The following is a 16,735-nucleotide window of genomic DNA, read 5'->3' as shown; positions in this document are numbered from 1 at the left end:
TCTATCTATCTATCTATCTATCTATCTATCTATCTATCTATCTATCTATCGTTCTATCTATCGTTCTATCTATCTATCTATCTATCTATCTATCTATCTATCTATCTATCTATCTATCTATCTATCTATCTATCGTTCTATCTATCGTTCTATCTATCGTTCTATCGTTCGTTCTATCGTTCGTTCTATCGTTCGTTCTATCGTTCGTTCTATCGTTCTATCGTTCGTTCTATCGTTCTATCTATCTATCGTTCTATCCTACTATCTATCGTTCTATACATTGTTCATTCTCTCTGTCTATCTTTCTATCTGTCTATCATTCTATCTATTATTCTATCTGTCGTTTTATCATTGTTCTGTCATATCTGTCTATTGCTCTGTCTGTTACTGTCTATCATTCTATATATCGTTCTATGTATTGTTTTCTCAGTCTATCGTTCTGTCTCTCAGGGCCCTATCATACACCCGGCGCAATGCAACGCCAAGTGCGACGTGTTTTAGCAAGTATTTTTTGCTAGTTTCAGCCTGACGCAGTTATCATTTTCCCGTCCTGAGCCACGTTGTTTAAATAGCAAATGCATTTGTGCGCCCGGCGCATTATTTTGAGGAACTGAAATAGACTGCGCCATTGACCAACAAAAATCTGGTCTAAAGTCAATGCCGCAAATCCGCAATATTTTTTGGTTATTTAAAGAACGCGTTAGTAATTTCAGGTCGACAATGCACGTACACTCTGCTTATTACACACCCAGGGACGCACAGCAGCACACAAACATGCTAAATAAAAATAAAAGGATTACAATGTAAAAGATTAATATTGTGTACATAAAGATATGGTGAAATCCGGCTTGTCCCGTAGATGGTTTGCTTGTGCACTTTAACCTCGCACACGAGTAAATCCGTTTGCGCTCTGGAGAAGCGCTCAGTTTTTCCGCTTGCAAATTGCGCATTGTAAATAGCGAATCCGCCATGGCGCGAGTGTAACTGGCTTTTAAAGGGAATGGGAAATTACACTCCGATTGTTTTTACGCCCAAAACACACCCAATACTTATTAAGAGAATAGGATCAACCCTTTTAGACCATGCGCCGGGAGCGCCGACCATTTTTCCCATCGTTAAACTAGCAAAAGTGGATTTGGACATGCCCTAAGTGCACTTGCGCACTGCATCCATCCACTATTGTTAGATGTATGAATAATTGTTTAATGTATCCAGACATTATTGCAAATTAAACCGCTGGCAGGGTGCTGGAGACCGTCTAACTATGTCACGGATTCTTATCAAATCAATCAATAAATTGCCATGAATGGTTTAAATGACTGAATTATGAGAGACGAAAATGTGTGGAGGGATACATGAGACATGAAACTAGCACAGATATGTAGGAAACTGGTGGGTCAGCAGTCATTTAAACAGTTTAGTGTCATATACAAAACAGAATGTTGCTATTGGCCAATCAGAATTATGATTTCTCAGTGTAATAATCTGTAATAATAATGCTCTGAAATGACCATCTCTGTAAATTGGTTGTAAGGTTGTGTTTGTGTGTGTTTCAGAGTCTGGGCTCCATCGACAGGAAGGGAACGCGTCAGAGAAGGTAAGACTCGTCTGTTCTCACGCCGTCATGCTCTCATTCTGGTGATGCCAGGGTTAAACAAGTGGTTAAAAATGTTTGATATTGAATCAGTCCAGTCATTGGGCCTAGTGACCCACTGAATGGAGAGATAATCTAGTTTTAGATGAACTGTATGAACTTTATGTGTGTTTACTTTGGGGACAAAATCGTCACCAGAAATGAGCTAAATCAGACATAACTTTCCTTTGGGGTCATCCTCAACTGAAAAAATGCATATAATGTTTGATAGTTTGCATACGTATTATATGCATACGTATTATATACGTCATTTTAATTAGCTTTAATGTAATAAAAAATACATTATAATATCCATGCAAGTGGAGTCGTTTACTCATACAGTTTTTCTCTGGTCGTGGTTTGCTGCTTTAGGTTAACATAGCATAGATTAACTTATAAGTGATTATAATAACAATTGAGTCAAAAGTCAAAAGCTTAATGATTGAGTGAAGATGAGGCTTCACAAGTCAATAAAAACAAAACATCTCATGACAGAAATGAGTGCATTTAAAGATCAGGTTACTAAAGTATCTTTAATGCTGTAGTGCTTCTGACATGTTACATTGACATTATTATTGAGGGTCTGTGTCTTTCTGAGTCTGTGAATTATGAAACTGTCACACAATGTGGCGTAGGAGAGCCTTCCTATCCACAAGAACACCATGTTACCTTGGTTACTAGATTAAAAATGGCAGATCTCCTAAATCTGTCACTAATGGCTGACTAATGAGAACTGAACCGCTGATCGGGTCTGATCAAAGGACGAGCACAAGATGTAGTCTGGTTTTTACTCTCTGGGTAGGTTTAATAAAGCTGCTTTGTGAGATTTTTCACCCTAGATCAGGGATATTGGATATAGTGTTGGTTTCATTTTTCCTAATTGCTATGTTGGTTGTGTGTGTTCTTGTCACAGGTAAACGGCTCTAATAACGTGTCCTAAGCGGACATGAAGAGTCATCATTTTTTTGTCCTGAAAACGAAACACTGTGCAAAGCAACAAAATCAAAATGAGTTTCACTAAATCTAAATTCATCACTGTTCAAAAGTGTGGGAACAGTAAGACGTTTTGAAAGAAACATTTTCTGCTCACCAAGACTGCATTAATTTGACCAAAAATACAGTAAAACACCCTGTAATAATATTACATCATAAATTAACTGTTTTCAGTTGTAATATATTTAAAATGTAATTTATTCCTGTGATCAAAGCTGAATTTTCAGCATCATTACTCCAGTCTTCAGTGTCACATGATCCTTCAGAAATCATTCTAATATGATGATTTGATGCTCAAGAAACATTTATTATTATTATTATCAGTGCTGAAAACAGTTCATATTTTTGTGGAAACCATGATATATTGTTGTTTCAGGATTATTTGATAAAGAGATAGTACAGCAGTTTTTAAAATAGAAATCATTGTAACATTATAAATGTATTTACTGTCACGTTTGATCAGTTTAATGCATCCTTGCTGAATGAAAGTATTAATTTCTTTCAAAAAACAAAAAACAGTGATCCTAAACTTTTGACTAAATGTCACCCAAGTTGTCTCAAAACAAATTGAATTTATAACTGACTTCTGTAAATGTGTGCAAACTTTATTCAAATAATTTACAATTGAATATATAGTTTCTTTGGACAAAACTTTGGCAAAATGTCTTGTCAGGCAGACGAAAGCTGTGGCCTTACAGCCAGAAGTTAAATTCACCCAATCACATTGTGAGTGCAGTGAATGAACTTTTAGCGGTCACCGCAAGACTAGGTGTAGAATTAGTGAAAAATAAAATGCATGTGCTGTAACCATTTGTGGTCTTCCGTTTGAAAGTCTAGTAACCAATTGTGAACAAATCACAGAAGCTTTAAGTTGTGAGACTAGTTATTGTGGGTTACAGAACTAAAGGGAGAAAATCAAATGAATTAGCCTGAATGATATATGGCAGCAGTCTCATCTCTCTCTCTCTCTCTCTCTCTCTCTCTCTCTCTCTCTCTCTCTCTCTCTCTCTCTCTCTCTCTCTCTCTCTCTCTCTCTCTCTCTCTCTCTCTCTCTCTCTCTCTCTCTCTCTCTCTCTCTCTCTCTCTCTCTCTCTCTCTCTCTCTCTCTCTCTCTCTCTCTCTCTCTTTCTGACCCACATAAGCATTTTTCACATAGACAGTCTAATAAGTTTAATAAGTGTGCATGTTTCAGTGTTTGGTTTTGTGGTCAATGTGTGTATGTGTAAAGGTTGACTCAGCCGTGTGTGTGTGGAGGGGCTGGCGTTGTGGTTTGCATGTTTGATGTGGTTTGGCCATGAAAAGTCTGACGGTTCCCCAACAGTGCTGTGCCAGAGACACAGACACACACACACACACCTCAATAAAGCCCCGCCAGAGGAACTTTCCCGCGGAATCTTTGCTAAGAACACACGCCTGGCATCTCGTTCATTTGTGAGCGTGTGTGTGTGTGGCATCGTCTTCTCTTGTTCACTCACACACACACACAGGCATATACACATGTTTGGCCACTGGTCTGGATGTAGGTATGGAGATGACACAGCGGAAACCACTTCCTCACAAACACACGCCCTTGTGTGTTACCGTGTGTGTGTGTGTGTGTGTGGTTTGTTTCTATAAATGTATGACACATTCACATGCTCACGATCCGCTCCAGAATAAATAATCATCATGATGGCCGTCTCCACTCTGATTGGAATCTTGACGCCCTGTGGAATTGTGGGATTCTGGAGGGAACAACAAGATGGGAGTCGCTTTCGGTCCATTACAGCATTCCGGCAATGACCACAGAGAGAGAGAGAGAGAGAGAGAGACAGGCGGAGAGAGTGAGAGAGAGAGAGAGAGAGAGAGAGAGAGAGAGAGAGAGAGAGAGAGAGAGAGACAGGCGGAGAGAGAGAGAGAGAGAGAGAGACAGGCGGAGAGAGTGAGAGAGAGAGAGAGACAGGCGGAGAGAGAGAGAGAGAGAGAGAGAGAGAGAGAGAGAGAGAGCGAGACAGGCAGAGACCTTTAAAATCTGATTTATTTTACATTAAATTGTTCAAAACAATCAAAAAAATTATATATATTCCAACACCTTAAAACATTGTTCAAAATCCTTAAAAATCTGAGAAAGAAAAAAGAACAAAAAACCCTCCACAATAATAATAATAATAATAATAATAATAATTTTAAGACATCATCTTTTTTATAACACTCCAAAACTTATCTGATAACCTTGCTCTTCACTGGGCTTACACAACACACCTTCTGTTCCCCACATCAAAAAAAGATCTCTATCATTTATCATTTCATAATACGCAAACTCCAGCATCAAACGTCCCTTTATAAAACCTTTTAACATTTGCACTGGATCTACTCCACATAAATTAAGAGCGAGATGGGTGGTGGAGACAGGCAGAGAGAGAGAGACAGGTGGAGAGAGTAAGAGAGCGAGAGAAAACACATGGTGAGTGTGAGGAGAGGGTCAGACAGGAACAGGTAGAACACACACCACTGACCTGATCCAGATAAAACACATGCTGAAAATTATATGTGACAATATGTTAGCTTAAATACTCATAGTGTGTCTGTCAAGAATTATCATTATTTCTTAATTACTTAAATTTTTTTTATTTTTTTATTTCTATTTATTTTTTATTTAACGTGTAAAATTGGTCGACTCACTATATTTCTATATTACCCCCCCACCCCGCCCTCCCCACCACCATATGAGTCTCCTTACTATAATGAAGACATCTTTTCAACCCTACCATCAGAGATCATTTACTTTTTCAATCTCTAGGATCGGTTCTGTTAATGCAGGATCTGAATGCTAGAACGGGGAAGGAAGCGGATTACGTTACCTCAGAGGGAGACAAATATATAAACAATTCACATATACAGTATATATCAACAGAAGCACTTTACTAAGGCACTTGACAACACAATAAACAGACATGGAAAACAAGTCCTGCCGCTCTGCAAAAGCCTGGTCTATATATATTTAACGGCAGCACAGAGGGAGATTCTCTGGGTTGATTCACCTACCTCTCATATCTAGGCAGCAGCACAGTAGATTACACCATTACAGATATAGACCACAGTAAAATCAACTATTTCACAGTGATGCCACAGCTGCCGATATCAGACCATAGTCACAAAGTCCTCAGTCTGAACAGATCCGTGAATCTCCTGCCTTCTTCAGACCAGAAGGTTAAACTGTACACCCTTTCCTCCAGATTTATATGGAGTAAAGACAGTCCTGCCCAGTATGAAGCTCAGCTCCACAGCACTCGGGTTCAGTACATGATAGATTCATTTCTATTAACTTCATTTAGTGAAGAGAAGAAAACGATAAATTTAACAACTCATCAGTTAAAGGGATGGTTCGGAGTAAAATCAACCTGAGGTCTTTGCACCATGACCTCGAGCCAAACACCCCCCCCAGAAGCTTTTTTTCCCCTTGGTTGAACATTATTAAAGTTAGAGCTTATTTAGAGATATCAGCCGGATGGCTTAGTGCAGGCGCTAATGGAGCCAAGGATGTATCTCGTAAATTACCCTACTAATAATGTCCAGAATGGCACCAAACTTATACAGTAGTACAAATAGGTTCTGTGCTCATAAAACGAGGCATTGGAAATTTTCTAAGTACATCAGGAGTTTATTTAAATAACACTTGCCTGATGGCTCATGCTACCGCTAACCCAGATGTCGAGGTCACTTACGTTATTTGGGAAAAGCACATAAAAGTCCTGGCAGAAAGCGATGCATAAGGATGTAGTAGTATCGCCTTACCGATGAACATGAAGTCCAAAATAGTGATCTTTCAGAAAAAACCTCGCCTTACTGACAAGAAATTTATATAATAATCATGTCACCTGTTATAATTATTTGGGTCTGACAATCTCAGCTTCTGGAAAATTTGACACTGCAATAAAAGATCTGACTGATAAAGCAAGTAGGGCTTATTATAGTATAAGAAAACCCCTGTTCAAATTTAACCCATGCACCCATTAAACTGTGGCTTCAATCCCATCCTTCTGTACGGCTGTGAAATCTGGGGCCCCAAATTTAAATTAAATTATGAATCCTTGGACAAAATCCCTGATGAAATTTTCCAGCTAGAGTTCTGCAAGAACATTCTGGGAACTCACAGAAATGCTCCAAGTCTGGGTTGCCGGGCAGAATTAGGCAGATTCCCTCTCCTGTCCTATCTGAAATCCAGAAGAGAGCCGTAAAGTTCTGGTTCCATCTATCAGACGCGCCGTCAGAGAGTTACCTTCACTGTGCTCTCAGACACAGGGCAGGACACACAGAGAGCGACCCCATGCAATATTTAGTGGAAAAACATCAACTTAATTCAACAATTCAGTTCAGACACTCACAAGTAAAAGAAATAGGGAAAATAACCCAAGAAGAATACATGTACACGATTGGCAGATAAAAGTCACACAATTAAATAAATTAAAATACTTCCACAAAATAAAGTCTGATTATAAATTGGCACCATACCTGACCAATATTAGTAATTATGGTCAGAGAAAGCTCATGACAAGGTATCGCATTAGTGACCACAATCTGTGTGTGGAGACGAGCTGGAGAGCCAGAGAGCTCAGACTGTGTTCACACTGCTCTGAGAGAGAGAGAGAGAAAGAGAGAGAGAGAGAGTAAGAGAGACAGAGTAGGTGGCCCTCTAGGGAAACCGCTTTTTATTTTGGAATTCTGGGAACGTAAATCAGTGTGTTTATAGCTGTATTAAAGGAGAACTCCGGTCAATTTTAACATTGAGCTCATTTTTTTGTACATTTGGAGTGCTGTCAATACAGAGAACAACGACAAAAATCGGTGTTGCCTACGGCGAGTTATTCTATTTTTAAAATTTGCACCCTGTTGACTTCAATAGGGCAAGTACTAAACCTGCTTTTAGCCTCTTATCATCCTTGATGTGTCATTACAAGTGCACAGAAAATGTGAGTGATTCCTTCTGAGTGAACACGAGTGGATCTGACTGCTGTAGATGTGAAAGATATGTATAAAAATTATGTTATTTAAGCCAGCGCAAATACCTGTTTACATCCTGTTTTTCGGTTGAAGTCCAAAGTAATCGATTGCCGAGTTCACGCGCATAGGTTTAGTTACCTATGATCACGCGCGTGAACTCGGCAATCGACTACTTTGGACTTCAACCGAAAAACAGGATGTAAACAGGTATTTGTGCTGGCTTAAATAACATAATTTTTATACATATCTTTCACATTTACTGCAGTCAGATCCACTCGTGTTCACTCTGAAGGAATCACTCACATGACCTGTGCACTTGTAATGACACATCAAGGATGTTAAGAGCCTAAAAGCAGGTTTAGTACTTGCCCTATTGAAGTCAACAGGGTGCAAATTTTAAAAATAGAATAACTCGGTGTAGGCAACACCGATTTGTGTCGTTGTTCTCTGTATTGACAGCACTCCAAATGTACAATAAAATGAGCTCAATGTTAAAATTGACCGGAGTTCTCTTTAAGTGTTGATATATATGTGTGATGAAGTCAAAATTGACTACTTTCATAATGCATGCTCTTGCTGTTGTTGTGACTGATTCATCAGTGCATGTAATTTTAAAGAAAAAAGTGCATATTTGTCCATCAAAATATAACAACTTTTTGACTTCTGAAATGTCTTTTCAAATACACAGGCCATTGGTTGATCAATAGTCAGATATCAGAGTCATTTACAAGGTTGTGCATAATTGGAACTGGATTGAGAATGTTGTTTAAATTCCAATTCAGTTCTTGAATTTGTTTTAATTTGATAGCAAACATGATTCAGAGGGTTAATTGAAATGACAAGAAATGTATGTGTCCGTAATTTTTAAATAGTCAAGCAAAATTTATCAAGACAAACTTTTAATGTTGATTTGACAAAGACTTGTTTGAAAGTTTGAAGAAAGTAAAGAAGCTTTACATGTTTATAAGCCAGACAGACAGACAGATAGATAGATAGATAGATAGATAGATAGATAGATAGATAGATCTTTTTGCCACCTTATTTAGCTCAGTGGTTCTCAATTCCAGTCCTCGTGACCCACTGCTCTGCACATTTTGTATGTCTCTCTTATCTGACACACTCAGTTCAGTTCATGGAGTCTCTCCTAATGAGCTGATGATCTGATTCAGGTGTGTTAAATAAGGGAGACATACAAAATGTGCAGAGCAGTGGGTCACGAGGACTGGAATTGAGAACCACTGATTTAGCTTATATATTTCATCATATTTAATAAATATTTTTTTGGACTGGGGTGAAAGGACACTTCCTCTACCAGAAACATTCTAGCCTGTCTCCGCCCTCCTGCGTACTTCCGCTCAATTTTCATTTTCCTTCAGTACTCAGTCTGGGTTTGCGGTATATTCTTGGGTTTTCTCCAGACAAATTTTTGGCGGTCCAATCAGCGAACAGAGGGAGTGGCTGAGAACGATGACATTGAGGTCGTGCGCTAGTTTGAGTTGTAGGGTTACGTCATGACCAAACGCTAGCGATTGGTTATGGCAGATCCAGAGTGGCTCTGGGCAGATCCAATAGTTTTAAACTTCAACAGAGAACCCGCCTTCAAGGAAGTTAACGCTCGTCAATGGAGAGTGGCAAGACTCTCTGTACAAATGAAATGTAGGAGAGTCTAGTTGGACCAGGCTAGAAACATGTGCTTGACTGACTGAAACAAGACAAAAATGCTGATGTAGAACATCATTTTTTTTTGCAATGCAAGAGTCACCAATGTTGAAAATTCACACACATGATTTGAAAATGTACTGAGTCACTGTAATGGTGATTTTTATTTTTTTGAAATTAATACACAACACATACCCCAGTGTGTGTGTGTGAGGGTCAAAGCCTTTAAGTGGAATAACACGGCACGACACATTTGGTGTTGCGGTATATGGAGAGCTTTTTATTTTTGTCTTAACTAACCAATTTATGTCTCCGCTGGCACTGGTGTTTAATACTGTGTGTGTTTGGTATTTATATGCTTGTCTAATGAGCAGCCTGGGCCGAAGCGTTGGATCTGTGCGCTGGCTGCAGTCTGAGCTCCGATCGACATCAAACGACAGAGGCAGACACTCGTCTCTCCGGCTCTCTCCGGCTCTCTCCAGCGCCCCTACTGTACCTACACTGCGTTTCACTGGTCATACTCACACTGCTGCCTTTGCTCAAAATATTTAAGTCTTCATTTAAAATGTATGAATGTGAATTTGCATATAAAATACACTTTTTTTTTTTTTTACATAATCTAATAAACTTAATGTTGATGCATGCATATTTGTCAGGCATACGTAAATGAAAAAGGTTAAAAGCAGGTATGATTTCTGTACTCAAACATATTGCATAATTTATTATTAACTATTTGCATCTATTTGATTTTATTTAAATAATCACATTTTCGAAATGCATTTATTCAAATAGCTTAGAATCAGTAAAAAACATGGTTAAAATATGAATAGCTGTGTATTGCTGTTCCATAAGCTATATTAGTTAAAACGCATGAGATTTGAATTATTGATGATACATATATAAACCTGCGGTTAGTGTGTATTTAAAACACATTCAGTTTATTAGTACTATTACAGAAACCCGTTTCTTATCCGTTTCATTTGTGTATGACTGACAAATATGCATCATATTAGGTTTATTACTTACTTTTTGTTGTTTTACTTGTTTATTACTCACTGTTCTTACTTTTAACTGATTCTAAGCTGTTTGAATAAATGCATTTCGAAAATATGATTATTTAAATAAAATCAAATAGATGCAAATAGTTAATAATAAATTATGCAATATGTTTGAGTACAGAAATCGTACCTGCTTTTAATCTTTTTCATTTACGTATGCCTGACAAATATGCATCATATTAAGTTTATTAGTGTTTGTTAAAGCTGTATGCAATTCAAATACATAAATCTTAAAGGCCTAAATATTTTTTGTGGCGCTGTGACAGCATTCATAGAAGGCAATCCCAGAATGCTTTGCGCAGCTCACTTGGTTTTGAAACGGATCTTGTCTCTCTCCCTCTCTCAATCATGTCTTTAAGTGCGTACGAATTAAGCGTTGACTTGTGCCGTGTTTATGTTTGGTATTTATTTTTATACTCGTGTTTGTGTGTATGTGTCCGCGCGGCGTGTGCTCTCTTGAAGGAGGTGATGTCATCACTCAGGCCTTCCTACTGTAAGAAATCTTCGAATGGCATTACGTCAGCTTGTGGGACCCCAACTGAGCACAGTGTCATCCAGAACAGCTGCCGCTGGAATCAGATTCATCCCGCAGTCCTTCTTCCTGTCTTATTCCCAAACGGCTTCTATCTAGGAACATTCCCTCTAGAAATACGGATGCGTCACCTCTCCGTGTCATGGGTGTTTTGGACACGCTGGCACTGCCGTTTGCTCGCTGACCTTGTCCTTCAGTGTTTAAACATTCTTCAGTCGCACTTGTTGACTCTTTTGTCATTAAGCGATTGCAAGATTGTTGATTCACGCATTTACAGCGCTGTCAGATCTGCATATAGTGTCCGCTGCCGTCCAGGCGACTGCTGCTGTCATGACCTCACTGTTGCTAATGAGACGCCACATTCAACACACGCAATCCCTCTTACATAAAGTTTTACTGGGGAATCTCATGGAGAACATTCCTGGGTCATGTTGCACCCCATTATCAAAAGAGGAAAATATCAGGCTATATTTTGCAAAAAGAAAATCAAGCTTGTTTATTAAAAATAATTGTACTGTGATATTATTTTATGACAGTTTAACATTTTCCTTATAAATTTACTTTCCAAGTTTCCAAGAAACATTTGGTGCACAAGATTAAAACCCAAATCTGTGAATGTAACACATGGAAATTTTAGTAAAATGTAAAACAACAAAAATATTTCTTTATTTCTTTGTTTGTTAGTTTAATTTAATTTATGATTATCCATATTTTATTTGAAATATTGTGAAAATGTAAAACAATTAATTAGAAGATTTGTTTGTTTATCATTTAAAATTTGATTTATTTTATTATAATTTATTTTATTATTAATATTATACTCCATGTTTGTTAATAATCAACAATAATAATAATAAAAAATCATCATAATAATAATAAAACATTTTTTATTATTGTTATACATAATTATTATATTAATTATATAATTATTTATATACAATTTCATTTCTCCTTTTTAGTTTTGGGCAAAAGGATTTTTGATTGAACTGATAAAGTTTAGTGACACCAAAATGGTTAAATATATTATTTGTTTGTAGGTGAAGATCAAATATTCATACATACACATGAAACCTGTTGAAACATGATGGAAAACGTTTGGTAAAGTTCTGAACTAATCTCTGGCAGCGCGAACATTTAGTAAATCAGAGCATTAATTACAGTAATCATGCTATTTGTGTGTGTGTTTTGCAGGCCTGAGTCTGGGATTGTGAAGTTGACTCAGCGACTCTCTCTGAAGGACAAACACTGCAAGGAGGACAGGAGTCTGCCGTCCAGACCTCCAGCCTACAGGAGGCGCTCTCTCAGCGTGGACTGGTACTTTTACTCCAACATTTACATCACAAAATAAAAGAAATAATGTCATTTTAAGGCCCAGTCACACTGCACCGACTTCTTTGGGTTTTGTCGGATCAGCGAACATGTTGAATCAGCCTCATCGGTCTTGGAATATCTGAGAAGTGATGTACTGTAATCTGCTGACTCTCAGCGTTAGTCTGCATCTGTCAATGCATTGTGAATTGGCCATTAAACAGCTATAAACCTGTTTAAGAGAGGTTGACCAGCCATTTGGACTCAAAAGATTGCAAGGAAGCCATGTTGGCTCTGAACGCTGCTGTTTTCCCAAGGTTTTTCCTCTGCTCATCTCCACAGACATCATGACTCCAGTTATGACTGCCTCTCTCTTCTCCACCCTCCCCATCTGTCACGGCTTTTGCATGTCCAAAACTCACAAGTGGAGTCACTTCCAAGATGCATACAGAAAAGATGAGCTTTTCTTGGGAGTTATTTTTTTTCTGAGATGATAAACATGCACATAAGGCACAAGAATCTGTCTGGCATTTATTTTACTTTGACCAGAATTACTCATTTGGCAACACGATTTTTCATGGTACTTACTTTTTTAAAGCAGCTTCTTAGAAAATCACAGTTCATTTTTATAATATCCTAATATCTTCATGCCTTATATAGTTTCAATTTTGTAGTGATATAAACAATAATTTGAAATTCGCTTTATTATATATTACCCTATGTGTGTATAATGTACTTATGCAAATAAAGTTAGACAGTCTTATATATATCCAACTTTATATAAAGAGCTGGGCGATAATATAGTAACATTTTACGATAAAAATAAAAAGTCAAGCAGACTTTTGTATATAATATTTTATATACATGTAAAACGATATGTTCGGATGACCTTAAAAGGTCATTAAATGGACTCTTTTTGTAATCCTGCTTGTATGCACTTTTTATTTCCATTTTAAGTTTATGTGCTTTTCTTTGTGCACGAGAAGAGGTGCCTATCGGTGGCCGCATCTGGGTCGTGGCATATGGCAAATTGGAAGCCGGGCTCCAGAGACGCATATAACTCCGGGGAGTCTCGGGCGGCGTGTCCCCAGGATGTAGTCACCCTGGCTGGGCACGATGAGGGCTGGGCCCCCCTGTTTTCGGGACCGCGCAGAGCCTCACGCAGACTCCCTGTCACCTCCTGCACGCCGAGCTGTCTGTCGCCAGTGCCTCTTAGACTGGCCTAACGTCACACACACACGTACGGGGCCGTTGCACAAAGACACATCCGCGCACACGCATTCATACATTGATTGATCCCGTGCTCACATGCGCTTCTCGTCCCCCTGCAGAACATCCCCATGGCGACGGTCTTCTGTCTCTGCTCATCAGAATTAGAGAGATTTGCCCCCTGGGGTGGGGGGGCGAACAGGTGGCGGGCAGTTGAACTCGACACAGCAAACACTCTCACAGGGGAGCGACTACTACTGTGACAACACACCCGCATACCGCCACATGCACTCAAATACTCCCGCGTTTAATCTCTTAATCTGACTGGATTAGAACGCGAACGGCCAAGGCAGAAACACGCAATCATGCAGACGTACGCGTGATGGGAAAAGACTACGCGGCTTTACTGCGTTAAACAAACTCGCTCCTGTTCGAATGCTGCCGAAAACACATTTCACCCTAAAATCAAAAGAAAGAAATTATATTTCACATAATGAAAAACCTATTTTTGGATCATTAAGATGTTTTGCAATCTGAGATTTTTATTTGTTTCCATGCAAAAAAGGCTAATTGTGAAAAAAAACTTTCAAATTTACAAGGTTTTTAACATTTTTTTAAGGCGAAACCAGTGTTTATTTCATGCACTGGTCAATTTTGAGATTTTGCGCTATTTTACTTCCGCAACTTGTCGACTTTCAGACATACAAAATACACTTTTAAGTTGATTTTATTACATTTGATCTGTTTGCATGTTGAATTCAAAATGCAATGCATGTCTTTAAAAGGCTGTTTTCTTAAAATGATTTTTTTCAGTACATTCAGATTTCTGCTCTGGAAATGAATGCAAATTAGTCAGTGCTTAGTTAGATTAATGTATCATTTGCATATTTAAACATAACATTTCAGGAAACTTAACAGTTGTCTTGATGTACTGTGATTAATCAACTAGGGAAAGTTTGGTGATATCTATTAGTTACATTATTTTCACCCTATGTAGTGTCTTGCCTTTAGTACATTTATTATGAGAAAAAGTGCTTAATTGTCATTAAAATAAAGGCACTTATTAAAAGTATACTTTGTTTATGCAGAATATAACATACAAATTTCTTGAGTTTTGAGGTGAAATGTGAGCTGGACATGTTCTTGTGAGATTCTGATTGCTGAAGATCTCTGTGGTGACATGCAAACCTGTCTGCGTGTCTTTCAAACGGGGAGGGAATCAACTGATTAGCTTTGATTCCCCATTGTGTGTGTGAGAGGTCGAAGGGTTAGACTGGCTCCACTAGGCCTGAAGTACACGAGAGAGAGAGAGAGAGAGAGGGGTTCTGTTGACCCTAGTAACACACACACACTAATCGGGAATACTGTCCTCGCTGCCCCCCTCCTGTTGCTTACTGTCACACACACTCCCCCTCCAAATTTTGGCTGGTCGGACTGCAGTCTGTCTGGTGCCAAGAATCAAATTTCCGACTCTCCTTCTCGCGGCCACATATAACCCTCGTAGAGGAGTCCCTCTGCCCCCTTTACGTCTGTTATAACCAACTATTCTGAAAGAAAGAGAGACGTCGCCCGCTCTTTGCGTACATGTCGTAAACATTTAGTTTTGTTTGATTGATGACGACGTGAAAGAATCAGCCGGATTGGTGTCTCTCGCACACATCCGTGCATTGTGATCGTTGCGTCTGTTGCATCTTATGTATTAACTTCAAATCCATCTCACCATCATTTTCCAGTTGATTAGGATCAAAAATGTATCTCTAAATTTATACTTTATTGATTTATATTAAATATTATACTTTATATCCATCTCAGAATTAGAGCAACGAGTAAAAACGTATGTCTTTGTTGAATTCGTGATTACAGCTATACAGTAAGGAAAGTAAACATTTTCCGAAAATTGTGTAGAAAATAGAACTAGAAAATAATTTTGTTTGATATGCCATTTTATTATAACCACTGTTACCTGATATTTTAATATTACCTTTAATATTCTGTAAAACAAAATTAATTTAATACAATGAGTAGAAACTGCAAGTTGTCAGTTTGTAATTGCGATATTTCATTAATGGCTCATTATATAGAAGAGCTAAATTTAGCAGATTTTAAATTCAGAATTCTGAATTAAATGTTAAATAATCTGCTGATAATCGTGTATTATATAGGTTTTTTTTCTTGTTTAAAGAGACATAATCTATAGTCATACATTTTGCTGTTGTCAAAAGAGACAATATGTATGCAAAAACATTTTTACCAGTATTAAACCTTTTCCCATTTCCCACCTTTTACCCATTCCCAACAGTTCTGTTTATTCACAAAAATACATTCAAAGCCAGTGTGAATTTGCCGTTTGCAACCCAAAATCACTCATGACATTTACTTACATTTTTCATAAATATCTATTTGACTATTAGTTAACATTTTTGAATAGCTCGCCTACGCCTATATGATGTCAATGAAAAATCATTTCAGATTAAGAACAAGTGCGCCGATGAATTGTTCAGAATACAGCCAGGAACAGAATGTTGAAGTTGTCATTTATTTTCTGTATAGCAACATCAGATCTAAAACGAGTGACAGAAACACTTCGAACGACCTCTCCAGCTTGTATCATTGTTTCACGTGAAACACGGCAGATAATTTACCGGCCACATTAGCAGTCGTATCGGGTAGAGTTTGATCTCGGAGGTAAATGTGAACATGTGTTCGGGGAAACGGTAAAGAGTAATCTCTTACCATCAGTGAGCTCAACACATGCACATGTGTGCGGGATTGCATGTGTTTATATGCGCCTACTGTTCTCAATGGCTATTATTCTTAGACGGAGGCATTACTCACTAAATTTTCCATACTATGGCCTATTCTCATTTAGCCTTGACTTACTGGACGTGTTAAATGTGCTCGTATTTGTGTGCTAAATTTTGCTTTGCCTTTTGATGTGATGCCAGACACAATCCCCAGATATCTGAGCACTTTTGCCCCCAACTTGACTCTGTGCACGTGTGTGTGTGTGTGTGTGTGTGTGTGTGTGTGTGTGTACATGTAAATAATTGTTTGTTGCTGTGTACAGTCCTGTCCAAATGTCCTACATTTTTTTAAATGAATACCATTTTTTTTAATTACAAATGATGTTGAATTGAAAAATCAACATGAATTCAGAAATGTCACAAAAGAGACTCTTTTGGCACCGAAGCTACATAAAACTTGAGATTCAATGGAAAAATCGGACTGTCACATGATCTATGTCGCTAATTTACTTACGTATGATTAATACATAGATATATCCGAAATATCACAATGTTTCTTGGTTGTAAATGTTTCAATATTTTAAAAATGATCTGATTTCCAGGTTTAAATATGCTTTGG

General features: G+C 38.0%; 1 protein-coding gene and 1 gene segment (V, D, J or C); both read left to right on the top strand.

Moving 5' to 3' along the window:
- Nucleotides 1-16,735, top strand: part of LOC308682903 (Ig kappa chain V region 4135-like) — a 1,009,768-nt gene that overhangs the window by 595,435 nt on the left and 397,598 nt on the right.
- ankfn1b (ankyrin repeat and fibronectin type III domain containing 1b) overlaps nt 1-16,735 on the top strand; it is an 80,815-nt gene that overhangs the window by 45,450 nt on the left and 18,630 nt on the right. For both annotated transcript variants that reach the window (XM_081352471.1, XM_081352472.1), the window contains 2 exons: nt 1,557-1,597; nt 12,047-12,169. In XM_081352471.1, the coding sequence (XP_081208597.1) occupies nt 1,557-1,597; nt 12,047-12,169 (164 nt within the window). The remainder of the gene's footprint in view (nt 1-1,556; nt 1,598-12,046; nt 12,170-16,735) is intronic.

Source organism: Scardinius erythrophthalmus (genome assembly GCF_964197995.2).
Source record: "Scardinius erythrophthalmus genome assembly, chromosome: 22".
NCBI lineage: Eukaryota > Metazoa > Chordata > Actinopteri > Cypriniformes > Leuciscidae > Scardinius > Scardinius erythrophthalmus.
Note: the sequence above shows the minus strand (reverse complement) of the source record. Positions and strands in the feature narration are given on the sequence as shown.